Source organism: Plectropomus leopardus, chromosome 8 (genome assembly GCF_026936395.1).
Source record: "Plectropomus leopardus strain MGB_pleo_1.0 chromosome 8, ASM2693639v1, whole genome shotgun sequence".
In the NCBI taxonomy this organism is placed as follows: Eukaryota; Metazoa; Chordata; class Actinopteri; order Perciformes; family Serranidae; genus Plectropomus; species Plectropomus leopardus.
Genome location: NC_142183.1, coordinates 31,437,909 through 31,454,585, shown reverse-complemented (window position 1 = coordinate 31,454,585; position 16,677 = coordinate 31,437,909). Strand labels below are relative to the sequence as shown.

Genomic DNA, 16,677 nt, shown 5'->3' with positions numbered 1-16,677 from the left:
AAAGAACAATATCAAGATCCCATCTTAACTGAGGATGAACTCTGCATGAAAGATTAACAGAGAAAACAGCTTATCTGTGATAATAACTGATGTTCATCTAGACCCATTATCAGTGTAATTTACTAAAAAATACCAGCTATTTCGTATAAGAAAGAAAACACTTTTTTTAGTGCTGCTGCCTCTTATGTCAACATTTCGAACATAATCAGCTCTCAACACTTTGAGTTCACATCCATGTCTGGCTGCTTCACAAAATCTAATCAGTTCATCTTTAAGTCCACAAAGACATTTGTGCTCAATCTGAAGAAATTCCTTCAAGGTGTTCTTAAGATTTTGTGTCCACAAGAATAAGACATATGAGCTCACAGTGACCTTGACCTTTGACCTATGATGATCAAGATCCAGTCAGTTAATCATTGAGTGAAAGTGGACGCTAATACCAAATTTTGAAGAAATGCCCTAAAGTTGTTCTTTAGAAACTATGTTCGTGAGAATAAGATAGATGCAAGGTCACAGTGGCCTTTGACCGTCAAGATCTAATCTGTTTATCCTTGAGTCCTTGATTGGTCCAGTAGTTTGCGGGATTAGCTGTGGACAGACAGATACACACGCACACGACCAAATGCATGATCAAACTATAATGAAATAATGCCATGTGTGTTAATAGGTGTGCATGCCAGTTGGACTCCACACCTCTTTCCCCGACAACAACCTCCAACTGATGGTCCAATCAGGAGCCAAGGGGTCGACTGTAAACACCATGCAGGTACTGCTCAATGCACTCAGCTCAACTTTAGCATCTCATCTCAATAAAACCTCCTGAACTTTATGTTATAAACCTACAGATACCCTAACTCTGTCTGCGTGTGTCAGATTTCTTGTTTGCTAGGTCAGATTGAGTTGGAGGGCCGTAGGCCTCCACTGATGCCTTCTGGGAAATCTTTGCCGTGCTTCCAGCCATATGACCCTTCACCCGGAGCCGGGGGCTTTGTATCTGGAAGGTTCCTCACAGGCATCAAACCACAGGTACACAAAGGGAGCAGTGTGTGTTGGTGTTGGAAAACTTGCAGTTATATAGTAGCTCCTTTTAAGGACTGGGATGCCAAATGGCACACATGAAAGAACTCTTAAGCTCTTATAAGTTCTTTCTATGAGTGCTGCTGCTGTGATGTTTATTGATGTCATTAACATCATGTTTCATTTCTTTCCTTGTCTGTGTGTAATCTTGCTGTGTTCAGGAGTTTTTCTTCCACTGTATGGCCGGCAGAGAGGGACTTGTCGACACAGCTGTCAAAACATCTAGATCAGGATACCTACAGAGGTAAATCTTACTGCTTAAAGAAGTGTTTCACGAACAGAAAGGTGTTTATTCATAAAACTAAGCTCTCTTTGCAGCAGAAAGACACAAATACCTCTGAAATCGGTGCTACATGACCAGCGAATACACAAACGAAAGACTGTGGCCTTTGCTTTTGTTCAAGAGGTAGAAAACCTACAACTATCAGAGTGCACTAAGCTGTGCAAGACCAAAAACTGCTCCTGCCAGCACATGATGTAATGCAAACTCATCCATTTGACATAATGGCAGCTGGCTGGTAACAAATAATCTCATTTTACAGTTAAATGATAAGCTGAAACATGTTTCTAAAACATTTGAGGTGAGAAATAGCCATTGCAGTAGCGTAATCTCAAGTTATATTTGATCAGCGTTGCCTAGATGTACAGTTTGTTCAGAGTTTAGTCTAAGGTTGTTTTCTGAATTGCTTACTAATTTACACACTGGGGACATGCGACTTCTTCACAACACTGTGCCCTGAACTTTGACCTTCTTGCAAATGTATCTGTTACCATGGAAATCGGTGGAAACAACATTCACAGAACTCTGCTGTTGTTACTCTGCAATGTATGTCATTTAATCCCTAAATTATAACTGCATACATTGTGGATTCAAACATGTCAGGTTTGTTGAACATGTCCGTGCCCGTGCCACCGCTGTAAACACAAAGAGTGTAGAACAAACAAACAAAGAGTGTTCAACAAACCTGCGTGCAGCCAGTTTGTTGAACATGTCCATGCAGGTCCAGTTCACTAGTTTACATTATTTACATACAGCAGGAAAAATGTTTAGTCAAACTAAGTCTTATCAGCTGTGGTGTCTGAAGCATATTCAAAACTAAAAGGGAAATACAAATATGAGGTAAAGTTATCTGATAAAATCATGGTAACATGTTTGCAGATCACACACGCTGTTATATTGAGCATGGCGCCTTTGACAAGACATGTCATATGCTTAACTGTGGTCTCTTAAATGTTGACTTCTACGGTGGGAGTTTCAAAACCAACCTTTCATATATTTGTCTTTTATCATATTTTGCACCAAATTTCATATGATTTATTCATAATGTGACAGTGTGAAACTCACCTGAACCACTGGAGCCACTAAAACAAAACTGCCCCAGAAACTCATCCCAGGATGCATTGTTGTCCCCTCTGCTGCACTCATCTTGTCCTTTTTTTTCTCTTCTGTCCTCTCTCACCCCCTGGCCTCTGCAGATGTGTCATAAAGCACCTGGAGGGTTTGGTGGTGCAGTATGATCTGACGGTGAGGGACAGCGATGGATCTGTGGTCCAGTTCCTGTACGGTGAAGACGGACTTGATATCCCCAAGACTCAGTTCCTGCAGCCGAGACAGTTCCCCTTCATAGAGGACAACTACGAGGTACAACAAAACAGAAAAACAGTGCGTTGTGAACATGCAAATAAATAATAACATGTACATAAAATATGCCAATCAGATTTTTCAGAAAATTATTAAAATGCATTTTTTTATACACATTGATGTTTTTCTCAGTGCCCGATTGTGATATCTAAATTTGTTTTTTTTAGAGAACACCACAGATGTTTCTAGAGCTAATTAAGAAAGGCACCTGATTATGTTAGCTGTGTGGCTTAGACCAGGTTCAGCTAAACTGGAACTAGAGCGGAGGTTTAAAACACAACTGCGTGCTAAATTTACCGCATTTAAGTTACCGTATTTATTCAATATGTCTCTGCTCCAAATTCCCTACTTTATTCTGCCTTCACTCTTGTCTGCCCTTTGCTGACGTTATTGACTAAATTGTTTTATAAACTCTGGGATTAACAGCCTCGGCTTTGCTTGGTTTATCAAAGCACTTTGAAAACTGTGTTTCTAAAGGTGCTATATAAAGTTAAATTTGACCTGATTGCTGCAGTGAAGCTATCACAGGTTGAGCTGAAGGGCAGCTAAACCAGATGGTGAGCCTCACACAGTTAATGTAGAGGAACATAGCTGAGTTCAGGTCTGTTTGGAGACATCAGCTGATTGTATCAGTAACTTCTGAGGAAGTAATTCAGAAATAGCTTATTATTTGTTGCAGCGGTTTTCAAAGTCTGAAACTGTGAAACGACTGTGGCGCCCACTTTTCATTATCACTTATAGTAATAACACTTACACCTCTTATATCCTCTTATTCTACAGGCAGTTGAGTAGGTGTACCTAATGAAATGGCCGATGAGTGTATAGAAAGATCGCAGCCTTGTTAAATTCAGTGCTTCCTCCTTAGTGGATGCCACTGGCCAAAATGGCTGCTACAGTGAAGGTGTAGTTCATGGGCCCCAAGGTGCTCCATCATGGCCCCTGGGGATAAATATGTACTGCACACAGACATTAGGTAGCACGGGCTAACAGTATTATTACTGTGCAGCTGCCATTTATAATACACAAATGTTCAGATTTGGGCTATTTACTAGATAAGGTCTGTCCAGCTGTATGTCACTATGAAGATTTGAGGTTCAGTAAAATAAATAATTTCCTCTTAATTGAGTTTTTTTTAATTATTTCCCTCAAAAAAACAATTTAAATGACTAGTTTGGAAAATATCCTTATTATCTTTCTTTCCAATAGTTAGTTGATAATATCACAATAACTCTCTCATGTCTGCATTAAATATAGAGCATTCATGAAATTACTTGTTTGACTATTGGGATGTGATCCATTCAGTTTGATAACATTTTGTAAGTCTAGAAGAGCAGCAGGTACTTTGAACTCTTAAGATGTCTTCACTTGTATATTATGAATATTAAGCCTTAAAAGTCATTAAATAGTCTTGATTAAGAATTTATGAAGTCTTAGTTGTAAATTTTTTTTTATATAATTCACTCCATATTTTAATTTATTTTTGATAAAATGAATGAAAGTTTCTGATGCAAAATGCAGATTAACATAACTCACAACCTTTATACTTACCTGTAATGCTTGAATAACAAAAAGTCATACAACTGGTTAAGAATTATCTTGAAAAGCTGTTAAAAAACATTGAATCTAAGCGTCTTGACTTGTAGACACCCTGATCAGTTCATCTCAGTTCATCATGACATGAAGAACTGGCCTGTATGAAAGACCAGCGTGTATGCTGACTGCATGTTGTGCAGTTATACTGTTGTTATTGTTTGAGTATAGTAAATTGCAGCTGCAGTGATGGTATAAAAAAGGTGGAAAGAGTATTTTCACATATCATTCAGCCCTGAGTATCACACAGTTGGTTATCTCCATTCCTCTCAGGTGATCAAGAGGTCCCAGGGCCTGGACGAGGTTTTGGCACGTTTGGACCCTCAGACCGCCAGTCAACATTTTGTGTCCATCCAGCGCTGGAAAGCAAAGAGAGAGACAGCCTGTCCACGCAGAGGTAGAGAACGAAACGATCTAACATCTTTGCTGCCCAGACAGCTATTTGATTGATAATCCAATTTTTGGATGTAATTTTTTCAAAAACACATTTTTTTTTATAACAATTCCTTTAAGCCAAGTCACATTCTTTGGCTCCAACCAAATGTTGAAAATAACCAGATACATGACTTGAACCTTAGACTAACTGCTGAATAATTTCCACTCTGCTTAAATATCACCTTATTTGAGGAAAAAAAAAATCCAATTTGAACTATTGTAGCTCAGCAGGTGATAACTGTGTAATATTTGTGTGTTTGAATCTGTGTCAGGAGCATTCCTGCTGTATTCTCAGAAGAAGTTGGCCAAACTAAAACAAACTGAACAAGGAACAGAACCAGACGTCTGCGGTAGAAATGCTGCCATACAGCGGGTATGTATGCACAGCAAGATAAAAAATGTATAAAACACCTGTCAGACTAGTCTTCACACTCCCTCCAGTCTTTATTCATACAGTATAAAGAGGACCGCTGACCTTGTTTGAACCAAACTGTAATTTGACCTCTGCTCCCTCCGCAGCTCATGCAGCAGTGGCACTCTCTGGATGAATCCAGCAGATCTAAATACAGCAGGAAGTCAGCGCGCTGCCCTGAGCCCTCGCTGGGCTTGTTTCGCCCTGACATCTGCTTCGGATCAGTGTCTGAAAACTTTCACAGCATCACAGAGAAATACCTCCAGGATGAAGGCAGGACAGGGCAGGACAGCCTGGACACACACAGGTACTGAATGTGAGCGAGTGATGATGGGTAAAAAATACCTATAATGTAAAATGTAAAGCAACTTTATGAAACCAACAAATCTCAAAAAATTACAACAACACTGGAAAATACCACACCCTCGTATTCAAATTTTGCTTTGTCAGTTCCTCTGTCCCTCAGCAAGGTGTTATGGTCTTGTAATCAATGGATGTTGAGTACAAGCTGCACAACCAACAGAGGGGAGTACTGCCATAACCCGTACTCTCATCTTAAAATAATGAAAAAAAAGCTTCAGGAGTTAATTTGATTTGACTCAATGTCACAGTATTTATTATGTGAGGGTAATGTTTGTGAATCTTCGGCTTTTGCTATTTAACCCTTAGGGCCCGCTTTAATATTACACACACTCATATCACTCTGCGCACAAATTGCACTTTTCAAATTCAGGCTATAAAAAATGTACACATTTAATATTATTTTCTACTTTCATTAACTTTATTTTTTTAACCAACATCAGTTCTAATCATAAATATCAAATATTCATTCATTTTCAGAATATTAAACCTCGAAATGCCATGTTTTTTGTCAAGATGTTTTTAGACAAAAACATCTTTATTATAATTATTATAATTATTTTCAATATACTACATGCCATGTAGATTATTTTGATGATCACAGCCTGGGATATGTCATTGATTTGTGGCAAAATTGATTGTGACAGTGCACATGTATTCTCCATATGCCAGAGATGTTAGAAAATGACATCATTACATGGAAAATAGTAAAAATGACAAATTCCAAGGCAAAAGCCTAGAATGACACCCAGAAATAAAACAGATTGTGTTTTTATGCTTCAATGTCAGTTTGAATGGGTTTCAGTGGAGCATTTTTCTGCACTTAACAGCATGGATGTGACAGTTTTGTTTCCACACTTTATTTTAGACTTATTGTAGGAGTTGAGCTGGAAATTCCAATATTAAACAAAAATACACATCTTATATACCATATGCATGAACAGAGCCAAAATGAGCAAAAAACATCAAACACACCTGGTGCACATTATTGAGCACATTACAATAATGATTGTTATATAGATCAAGTCTCTCTGTCTGTCTCTCTCTCTGTGTTCAGCCTCCGGCAGCTGTTACTCTATAAGTGGCAGCGCTCGCTGTGTGAGCCGGGTGAAGCAGTTGGTCTGCTGGCAGCTCAGTCCATAGGCGAGCCCTCCACCCAGATGACCCTCAACACCTTCCACTTCGCCGGCAGAGGGGAGATGAACGTCACTTTAGGAATACCTCGGTAATGTTAATTATGATATAATACTCAGAATTTTATATATTTTGTTTTTCACTTTTTACTTTCATGTGAACACATTATTCAGGAAATACACAGGTCTTTCAACAGAGTATTGTCTAATAAAAATAATTGTAGTTATAACAATTTGTATATTTCTGTTCATTTTATGCCACAAGACAGTGTAAGTGTGTTGTGGCTGTAAAACTAGACCTAAATGTGGTTGATTGTAAGTGAAGTGATGTGACTCTTTGACCCCCCAAAAAACAACAAAAACACAATTTTTCTGACTTTGTCTTCTCGCAAATTTGACTCTGTTACTTTTTTCTTTTTTCTTACAAATTTGAGACTTTATAAACTCAGAGAATTTCTGAGTTTTTTCTGGCAAATTTGTAAGTTTAATCTTGGAAATTCTGAGCACAGGGGAGACTTTGTTTTGCCTCAGGACCTGAGGTTGATGCTTATTTTGGGGTTAGACTGTAACTACTATTTGACAACATTACTGCTAATTTCTACTCTTCTTGGATTTGCAACAGCTCTCATTGCCTCCATCCACCATCAGCCCCCCTCTCTCTCTGAACTGCACACTCTACTCTTGCACAACACACTGGGCCATTCAAAAAAGGGGAAACTCCTGCATAAATGTCCTCACAGCTTTCAAACCCACTGCTGTAGCAGTAGGAGAAACTCTCCACTATAAATTATTGGCACCTCTCTGTCACGATCTTGCTTCATAAGCAAGAAATAAAAACTGAAACAGAAGAAACTGTCCAACAGCTCTAAGATCCTAACAGGCTCTTTTTTCTGCCATGTCTTTTTCCTGACACCTTGTGATCAGGTGGACACCCAGTGGATGAAAATGCACCTACTTCACCCAGTATTTGTTGCCATATTTGCAACATTCACTTCAAATTTCCTTGATTGTGCAAACTAAAGATTATGCAAAATGATTGCAGTTAGGACAGGCTCAAGTGATCATGACAACAGGCCTACTTTGATGTGACAAGGTCTGTCATAATTATTACAAAACTCTGATTTCTGATAATTTCACAAATTGAGGACTGTTGTGTATCTCGGCCATTTGGCTTTGCTGTAAGAGAACTGAAAATACTGTGAGAAGCTAAAGTTTTGGTTTGAGCGTGTGTGAGTACAGACTGCAGTGGTCCTAGGAGAAATGTTATTGTGTTAAATATACAAAACACTTCCTTCTTCATTAACACGGGTCTCACACACTACTTTTCCTTTTTCTTTAATATATGTCTACCTGTCCCGCAGACTGAGAGAGATCCTCATGGTGGCCAGCTCCAACATTAAAACTCCTATGATGAGCGTCCCCGTGCTGAACACCAAGAAAGCCTTGAAGAGGGCCAAGATGCTTCGAAAAAAACTCACCAGAGTGTGTCTGGCTGAGGTGAGGATCAACTTTTCTTTGAATTTATTTATTTTTTTACTTTTGACTGTCTTTTTCTTTATGTGGCTTATTTGGTGTCTTTTTATTCTTTTATGATGTCAGCATTGTTCCTGTCTTCGCTAAACGTTTCATGTTTACATATGGCTGAAGTTTTGTTACTAATGTATTTGTCCATACCTTTAACTCAAATGTTTGATAAGTGTTGGTGGAGGTATGGAGAATTTTAAAAGAATACTCACCACAACTGTGTGTGTGTGTGTGTGTGTGTGTGTGTGTGTGTGTGTGTGTGTGTGTGTGTGTGTGTGTGTGTGTGTGTGTGTGTGTGTGTGTGTGTGTGTGTGTGTAGGTCCTGCAGAAGGTGGATGTAACAGAGACACTGCGGATAGAAAATCACCACAAGATGCGGTCATTCAGAGTCATCTTTCACTTCCTTTCTCCTGAACGTTACTGTGAAGATAAGCTGCTATCTCCCCAACAGATCCTCCGCTATATGGAAACCAGGTGTGTGTGCGTGTGTGTATGTGTGCATGTGTGTGAGAGAGGGCTCTCAGTTTTTCATATACCAGATTCCATTAAGAAATGAACAGATTTTAACTAATTTTCTCTGTTTTACACTTTGCTCGGTTGTTTGTCCTCCCAGGTTTTTCCGTCTCCTGCTCGAAGCCATTAAGAAGCGCAGCGCCAAGCTGGCCTCCATCGCTGTGGAAACGAGGAAGGCCACGCCCAGAGATAAGGACCATGATGCCAATGGAACAGCCGGCACGGCAGGGGTCTGTTTTAATTTTTGTTTTTGCAAAACTTCAGGCTTTATTTCAGTGTTCCCTGTAGAATTAGTGTTGTGACTAATTTTTGAATGTTTTCATCTTTGAATCTAAAGCATCTTTGTCATGTTGGCATTCAACAGTTAGATGACGGTGAGGGAGAAGAGGAGCGAGAGATCATTGATGACCAGGCCAACGAAGGAGATGCTGATGCCTCAGATGCCAAGCGAAAAAGCAAACAGGAAGAGGAGGTATGAGGACTGATGAAAAGCCTTATTTCAAGTACTATTTTCATCTGTGGCTTGTGGTTAGAGCTGAAAAACCTTGATGTTCCTGAAAATAGAAAGCTCTGGCGTGTATCTTGTGTACTTACAGGTTAACATAGCTTTAGACTTGTCTAAGCATTTCCATTTCATTCACATTTAAGGCAGTTGTGAAATCATCTCTGCTGACTAGTTTAGACAGGAACAAGCAGCCGCCCCTCTCAAAGCAAAAATTCAAGCCTTGCGTCAGAAGTCTGTCCTGAAGTGAATATTTAGGCCACAAGTATAAAATCTAGAGGTGACTTTTTTTTTTTTTTTTGTCACTGATCTTCTCCTAGCTGAAAGTATGTTGGTCCATTGAGTTGTTGATATAATCCCTGCTTCCCATAATTCAGTCATAGATATTTAAAGAGACCGAGAATCTACAGCCATTTCATATCTAAACATCAATTTATTATGATGTTAGATATGAAAAATATTGAATGATGTTGATATTGTAACTCATTGCAGCCTGTAATAGCATCAGAAAGGCCCCCAGAGCTCTTACAAAAATGTGAAACTCAACTGAATACTACTTAACTACTTTGTACATCTTTCTGGTTATATTGCAGATTCAGATTTTATTCACAGAATATAACAATTTAAATATTGGATTGAAAGCTCCGCTTTAAACAGACGTTGAGCAAATGTAAGCACGATGATGCCTTTCTTTCACTCTTTCACAGTTTCAGCCAAAATTTGAGTTCTGTACTTTTACTGTGCACTATTAATAGTTTTACTATTATTGGTTAATAGTTTTACTTTAGGAAAGTTGTTCTGAGTATGTTGTCCACCACTGCCAATAACATCATTTCCAGTGAAAGGAAGGGTAAAAACTGAAAACTAAAGCCCGCATTTGTCTGAAGCTCAGTTTCTATGAAGTGCAGTAGAGTTTAAACATAAAACACACATAAAACATGCCTTACCAGCATCAAAATTTTTAAAAAGTGCACAATTCAGCTATATTATGACTCACAAATGTTCAAAATCAAAACAATTGTATTTTGTCAGACACATTTCAACTAATATACAACATACCAACATTATTAGCATGTAAGCCAAGGACATCGGCATAGATTAGCCAGTGACTAGCAGTCTTTCCCTCAAACAGAAATGCCCTTGAAGTTGGGATAAATATATGATTGTGATCTGAGTGCAGCAGCCACGCAATCCATTTCTCTGACTTTTATTTATTAATTCATGAGCTGTAACTGTTTATCCTCTTTACAGAGGCGGGGATGTTTGGTGTCAATTCTTACTGAAAATACTGCAAGTTGATTATTTTACATAAGAAAATCCTGTAAGACCAGTAACCTTGTAACAAGGTTAATAGTTCAATGCAAGTGGCACCCTACAGTGAACTGATTCTATGCTTTCTGCTATTTCTGCTGACGTGAAACGTCAAGCAAACATCACAATTCAGCAACTCGGGTATCATCTAGATTTCCCAGTTTCCCACTATTATTCTGACTTTGGAGGGCTGTTCATGTCCTTGTTACTCCTTATTTCAGTAAAGATATTTCGAAGGAGAACATGAAGGCTGCATAATGCCAGGTGTGAACACACAGACTTAGACCTGTCCACTTGTGATTAGATCACCAGAGACATCAACAGATGTTAATACTCGGAGTAAACAGACTGGAGCTCTAGTGCTGTTGACAATTGAACCATGGTGTTAAGGGCATAAATCAGATCTAGCATAAAAGCCGCTTCTGCCGTTCTAACACATTTAACGCCCATTTGTTCTCCTCTGCAGGTGGACTATGATAGTGAGGACGAGGAGAGAGCTGATGACGGCGAGGGTAAAGATGATCAGGGGGAGAAAAATGAGGAGGTGGAGGAGAATGCGGAGACGCCGGAGAATTCCCAGACAGAGTTTGTAGGAGTGCAAATGGAGAAGAAGACGAAACGAGCAAAAGGAGGGGGAGGGGGAGAAGAAGGAGGAAAATCTTTGAATCAGATGAGGGTGAATTCTGTTCTGGAGTCGAACTCAGCGATAGAAAGATACTGCTACGATCATCAGCATGAACTCTGGTGCGAGGTGAGTTTTTTTTTTTTTTTACATGTTACACAGAAAGATTTCAGGTGACTTCTCTTGATCCAAATGACATAAAAAACATAAGAGCAGAGTTCTGATTTCAAAAGTCCTTTTGCAAAGTCATTTCATCGAGGCTCAAAAATATTATGTTTATTCAGCTGTTTTACTGAGCTCTGCATCATAATATGCATAATTTAACAATTTTCTATTAAGTCTCCTCTCCACACGTGTGTGAATTAATGCCATTTAATTATTTATTTTAATTAATCATCATAGAATCCTGCAGTCTTACTTGTGATACAAGTACATCCACAACCTTCGAGGACAGCCAGAGCTGGAGAGTCTTATCTCACACTCTCAGTCACACATGCACACATTAACACACGCGAGTTCTCCACATCAATTCATTTTCTGTGCGGTTTTGGCCACATTTCCTGTCTGATTCAAGCAAACATTCGGAATGAAATGTGTGTGGTTCTCATAATTGGTTGCACAAATAACACAAGTCCCATCATCTCAGCTGAGCCTCACTGCTTAGAGTTCAGTACTGGTTCAGTGATTTAAAAACAGTTGAGCAAACATTTGTGAATGGCCAGTCACAACTGAGATTTAACAAGTAGCCCATGTATAAAATATTGATTCCCTAATTATATTATTTATGTCCGCCTGCATAGATGATTTGTTTTTAATAGATGTGAAGATGCTCGTTTTAAACACAGACTAATAGATGAAGCCACTGTGATGTCACCCATCGGTTTGTGGACTCCTGATTTGAAGCCTCAGATTTGGAAACTTGGCTGACCCCATCTTGGATTTTTGGAGCCAGAAGTAGCGTGAGGGTGGAGCTAATCCTAGAGGCTGGCTCAGTCAGCATGGTGCATTAGCAGCTGTTGTTAATTGTGATAATGCTAGTGCTAATTTTCGTAGTAAAAAATAGGCTAAATAAACAATTGAACATAAAAGACGGGAGAGAAGGAGACGGTTCTCAACTCAGAAGGCATCAACGTGCACGAAATGTTCAAGCACAGTGATGTACAGAAGTTTTGACGTATTATTTTGGTTTAATTTCACAAAATCACTGGAAAAACTGAAAACCTGACTCCTTAGAGGGTCTTTTAGTTCAACCAAATGCTGAAATCCTTTCATAAACTAACAGTTGAGTAAACAGAGTTGCAAGGCCCTTAATTATGCACTGTAAGCCATAATAACATTAAACTGAAATTGTTGTAAATGTTGAATTGTTGAAAATGTTGAAATTAGCTATAGAGACCAAAACCAGGCTGTCAACATGTTTATTTCAGCTTTCAACTTTGCAATTTTAAAAATGGTAGATTATATTTATTTTATTGTTGTGTAAATGCTGCTGTTTAGTATTTGCTATTATCATGACTTTGTCACTTTCATTCTTTGTGCAAGGCATTGCCATTATTTTTATTTATTATTATTACTATTATTGTTAGAATTATTATTATTAATTATTATTCTTGTTTTTATCTTGTTTTATATGCAACTACATTGCCATTTTTTGTGCAATGCTATTGCAGAGGCTTGTGTAATATGATAGGGCAGGTGCAATACATAAAGGCATGGCCTGCCCTTCCTCATCCACAGGCGACATCTAATTTGCATCATCAGTGTACACTGTTATTTGTTTTTCTGTGTGTCTCACCTGGCTGTATTGATTGATTGTTGCCACAGTATAGCTATGATTGATTGTTTAGTGCTGTTGCCCAAGTTAGGTGACAGTGAAATTTAGCTTGATCTTAATCTTGATCTTGATTATCTCCTTAACTATAAGGATTGACTTGACTTCTTGAGCTGGCCTCAAGTATCCATTAGAGGAAATGCATTTTTTGGCACTTTGTGTTAGCTTCAAACATGCAGACAGCTGAAGATGAACTTTCTTTCTGATCATAAGCTCATAGCTGTCCGTGCCACAGAAAACTTTTAACAGAGTATGTCAGTTCACATTCACTAGCAGCACATTGGGTGAGAAAAAAACCCTTATTGGATCTCCAAGGAGCCACTGGAGGCTCATTTGTGAGGAACCATCTACAATGTACATGCTCCACATTCTTATAAAGCTTTTTTTCACAGTTTTAGACTTTCTCATAAGGTTGTTGATTAAACCCTAAACCCTTTCATCCTCTCATCTCCATATGCAAAGGTTGACCTGGTCTTACCGGTGAGCAAAGTGCACTTTGACCTGACTTCAGTCCTGTCAACACTGGCCCAGAACGCAGTCATCATGGAGACTGAAGGCTTGACACGCTGCCTACTGAGCGAAACTACAACAAAGACGGGAGAGAAAGAGACGGTCCTCAACACAGAAGGCATCAATATGCACGAATTGTTCAAGCACAGTGATGTATGTAGTAAGCTGAGGCATTTTCTGTACACTTTCTAACATAAGAAGTCGCTGTGCTTAGAGAGAGTTAAAGGCAGATTGCAGTGCAGTATGAAGAAGTTAACCCCAGCAAAACCCATAAGCATGACTAAGCACTTTATGGTTTAATTATGCATTCACACCAGCGATAAGAGTTTTGGTTGTTTGCTATTTTTGACTGCAGATGACAGTTGAACATATCAAATTCAGATTTGACTGAAGTATTGTTTTTAGATTGTCATACTTGTTACTATTCATTTCTGTTGGTCAGGATGTGACTCACGCAAATCTCTGTAGTGTTTCTGAGTCTTGGAAAGCAGAAATGACTTTTACTACATGACTATTTTTTCTCCAGATCTTGGACATCAACAGGCTGTACTCCAATGAGGTCCATGCCATGGCTAAGACCTATGGGATTGAAGTGGCTCTGAAAGTCATAGAGAAGGAAATCAAAGATGTCTTTGCTGTCTATGGTACATACACACAAATAAACACACACAAACACACACACACACACTTGCATGTAGGAAATCCCCAGATAGCAGACCACACGGCTGTCATAACCATTCAGGTTTCATCTGCTTTTGTCTCTCTGTCCGTCTCTAGGTATCGAGGTGGACCCCAGACATCTGTCACTGGTAGCAGATTACATGTGTTTTGAAGGCGTATACAAGCCTTTAAACCGACACGCCATCCGGTCCAACTCCTCCCCTCTGCAGCAGATGACCTTCGAGACCAGCTACAAGTTCCTCAAACAGGCTACCATGCTGGGTGAGGAGCAGATGATGATAATAATTCAAAGAGAAAAAAGGGGATTTCTACACACAGAGTGATTTTGTAGTTCTTTGTGGCATGACTGAGGGTGAGAAACATGTGACACTACTCATAAGATAAGAAATCACTCTGTTTTTAGAAACTGGAGTGGGCAGTTATTGATGGAGGTTAGTCGAAAAAGCTTTGAAGGTGTTAGCTGATGTTTTTGCGTTGGTGCTTTGCTGGTATTAAATGCGTCCACGCCGGTGGTAGCAGTGTCTGGGGCATTATGTTTTTTGGTTGTTCATCTGTGCATTGGTGTTAACACGATATTGTATCTCCAAGGGAATTTCTTCAAATTTGGCACAAACCAACACTTCGACTCAAATGATGCACTGATTAGAATTTGGTGGTCAAAGGTCACCATGACCTCACAAAACATGTTTTTGACCATTACTTCATTGACATTGAATTTAATAGGATAAAATGATGAAGTGCAGACATTTTAGATCCAAAAGGTCAAAGGTCAACTTCACTGTGACATCACAATGTTCTCCAAAAACACTTTTCTAGCCATCAATCAGTGTCATAACACAAGAGGAGGCATTTGATCAGATATACCCCTTTTCCACCAAAATTAGTGCCTGCATGCAGGTTTTTTTAAACATGGTTAAAATCACTTAAAATAGGCTTTGGACTCCTTTCCAATTGCTAGTAGAACAGAGCTGTGTACACGGCTCTGCTGCAGATAAGATAATAGCTTTTCTGTGTGTGGGGATTTTTGGGTAAATCAATGCAGACAAATTTGGATCGATGTTTGAGTACTTCTTCGGTGGAGGGAGATGGTATTTAGTAGCGACGCTTTTTTTGGAGCTCACCGGTTGAGGGGTTAAAATTAGTGCATTAACATGGGTGCTGTGTTTTAGAGCCAGCAGTGATACTTTTAGTGGACTAAAACTGCAGTTATTTGATGCAGGTGTGAATGAATGTCACCTTAACACTGTTAATTGTATAGATCTTTTGTGTTGCTGTGTTGAAGGTGTGTCATCCACCTTTTGCCAAAAAAATCACTTCATATCTTTAATTAATTAACTTTTAATTACCTTGATAACTATTTTATTAAATGTATTGAAAGCCTGCACTACATATATGAGTCTGGACAGACATGGGTAGCTTGGCTGGTTGGCAGTGGCATAAAACTGCAAGACAGTAGTTCTGGTGTATTTGAGGTTTGATGATTGAGTCATGCTTAACAGTACAAGATTGAACTTGCAAAATCTCAGTGCCCCATAATCTCAGACTGCAGCTGTTGTCACATGTTCTGCTTTTCAGGCCATGTTTTGAGATTCAGTAGAGCAAAGTTGTGTTAAAATAAAAGTTAAATGTATTTTTAAGAGGATTCATATTTCATGGCTACAATTTCTTTTTAACAACCATTTATTCAGTGAAGGTTGACGATAGTGCTTCTGGGGTGTTGAAGCCATTTTGGATTCACGTGACAAGATTCCTTTAACCTCCAAGCCACGGCTGCCCGTATCTTTGTGTTCATTGCTGTTTTTCCTCCTCTTTTTCAGGGTCACATGATCAGCTGGTGTCTCCTTCAGCCTGCCTGGTTGTGGGAAAGGTAGTCAAAGGTGGAACAGGACTGTTTGAACTGAAACAACCTCTGCAGTAGAAGAGGAGTGAAGCAGTCAGATTGGTGAGATGTGACAATAAGGAGCCTTCTTGTGGTTTAATATAATCACAACACTGAAGTGTATTCGTTTCCAATTCTGTCGCTTGAACTGAAAATGAGCACACACAATATAGAGAAAGCCATAGGAGGCTCACTTTACTTGAATGAATAAATAACGAATAAAAAGTTTCCACTTTATGATATGGCAGTTGTCTCGTGCCAGATATTCTTTATTTGTGTTTTGAAGAAAATTGTTACAGAATAAATTGATTTGAAAATGAACGCGATTTAGCCATTGTAAAATGACTAAAGCTCTCTGCAGAAGATAAATTAAATCTGAGCAGCCTCTTTGTATGCTATATTGTAAAAAGATGCATATCCACTCATGATGCCATTCTTAGAAGCATGAAATCAGGTAGAAAAGCAACCATTTTCTCTTTGTATTTAATAATAAAATTAAACATTTGTATAAAGTGTGTCTTATTTCTTTTTCTTTTTTTTTGGTTTGTATGATTTGTTTTTCTTTTGCGTTTCTCTGTTCGTCATTTAAACTTTGAGTGAACACACTGGTATTATGATCAGCTCAAGGGACATGTGTCAGGTAATGGTTAGGGGC

At 38.9% G+C, this 16,677-nt stretch overlaps 1 protein-coding gene and 1 non-coding gene across 2 annotated transcripts in view; both read left to right on the top strand.

The window, feature by feature from the left end:
- The window catches only part of polr1a (RNA polymerase I subunit A), a 29,314-nt gene extending 12,780 nt beyond the window's left edge, over nucleotides 1–16,534 (top strand). Inside the window, exons 21-37 of the mRNA XM_042492936.2 lie at nucleotides 668–766; nucleotides 874–1,026; nucleotides 1,239–1,321; nucleotides 2,554–2,719; nucleotides 4,583–4,706; nucleotides 5,017–5,117; nucleotides 5,264–5,463; nucleotides 6,574–6,741; nucleotides 8,011–8,146; nucleotides 8,493–8,647; nucleotides 8,787–8,916; nucleotides 9,051–9,158; nucleotides 10,966–11,250; nucleotides 13,415–13,615; nucleotides 13,989–14,106; nucleotides 14,240–14,404; nucleotides 15,961–16,534. Of these exons, the coding sequence (XP_042348870.2) occupies nucleotides 668–766; nucleotides 874–1,026; nucleotides 1,239–1,321; nucleotides 2,554–2,719; nucleotides 4,583–4,706; nucleotides 5,017–5,117; nucleotides 5,264–5,463; nucleotides 6,574–6,741; nucleotides 8,011–8,146; nucleotides 8,493–8,647; nucleotides 8,787–8,916; nucleotides 9,051–9,158; nucleotides 10,966–11,250; nucleotides 13,415–13,615; nucleotides 13,989–14,106; nucleotides 14,240–14,404; nucleotides 15,961–16,061 (2,493 nt within the window). The 3' untranslated portion in view covers nucleotides 16,062–16,534. The remainder of the gene's footprint in view (nucleotides 1–667; nucleotides 767–873; nucleotides 1,027–1,238; nucleotides 1,322–2,553; nucleotides 2,720–4,582; nucleotides 4,707–5,016; nucleotides 5,118–5,263; nucleotides 5,464–6,573; nucleotides 6,742–8,010; nucleotides 8,147–8,492; nucleotides 8,648–8,786; nucleotides 8,917–9,050; nucleotides 9,159–10,965; nucleotides 11,251–13,414; nucleotides 13,616–13,988; nucleotides 14,107–14,239; nucleotides 14,405–15,960) is intronic.
- On the top strand, nucleotides 3,551–3,687 carry LOC121948575 (small nucleolar RNA SNORA5). Its single transcript, XR_006106165.2, has one exon. It is a non-coding gene; the product is annotated as a small nucleolar RNA SNORA5 (small nucleolar RNA).
- Nucleotides 16,535–16,677: the final 143 nt, after the last annotated feature.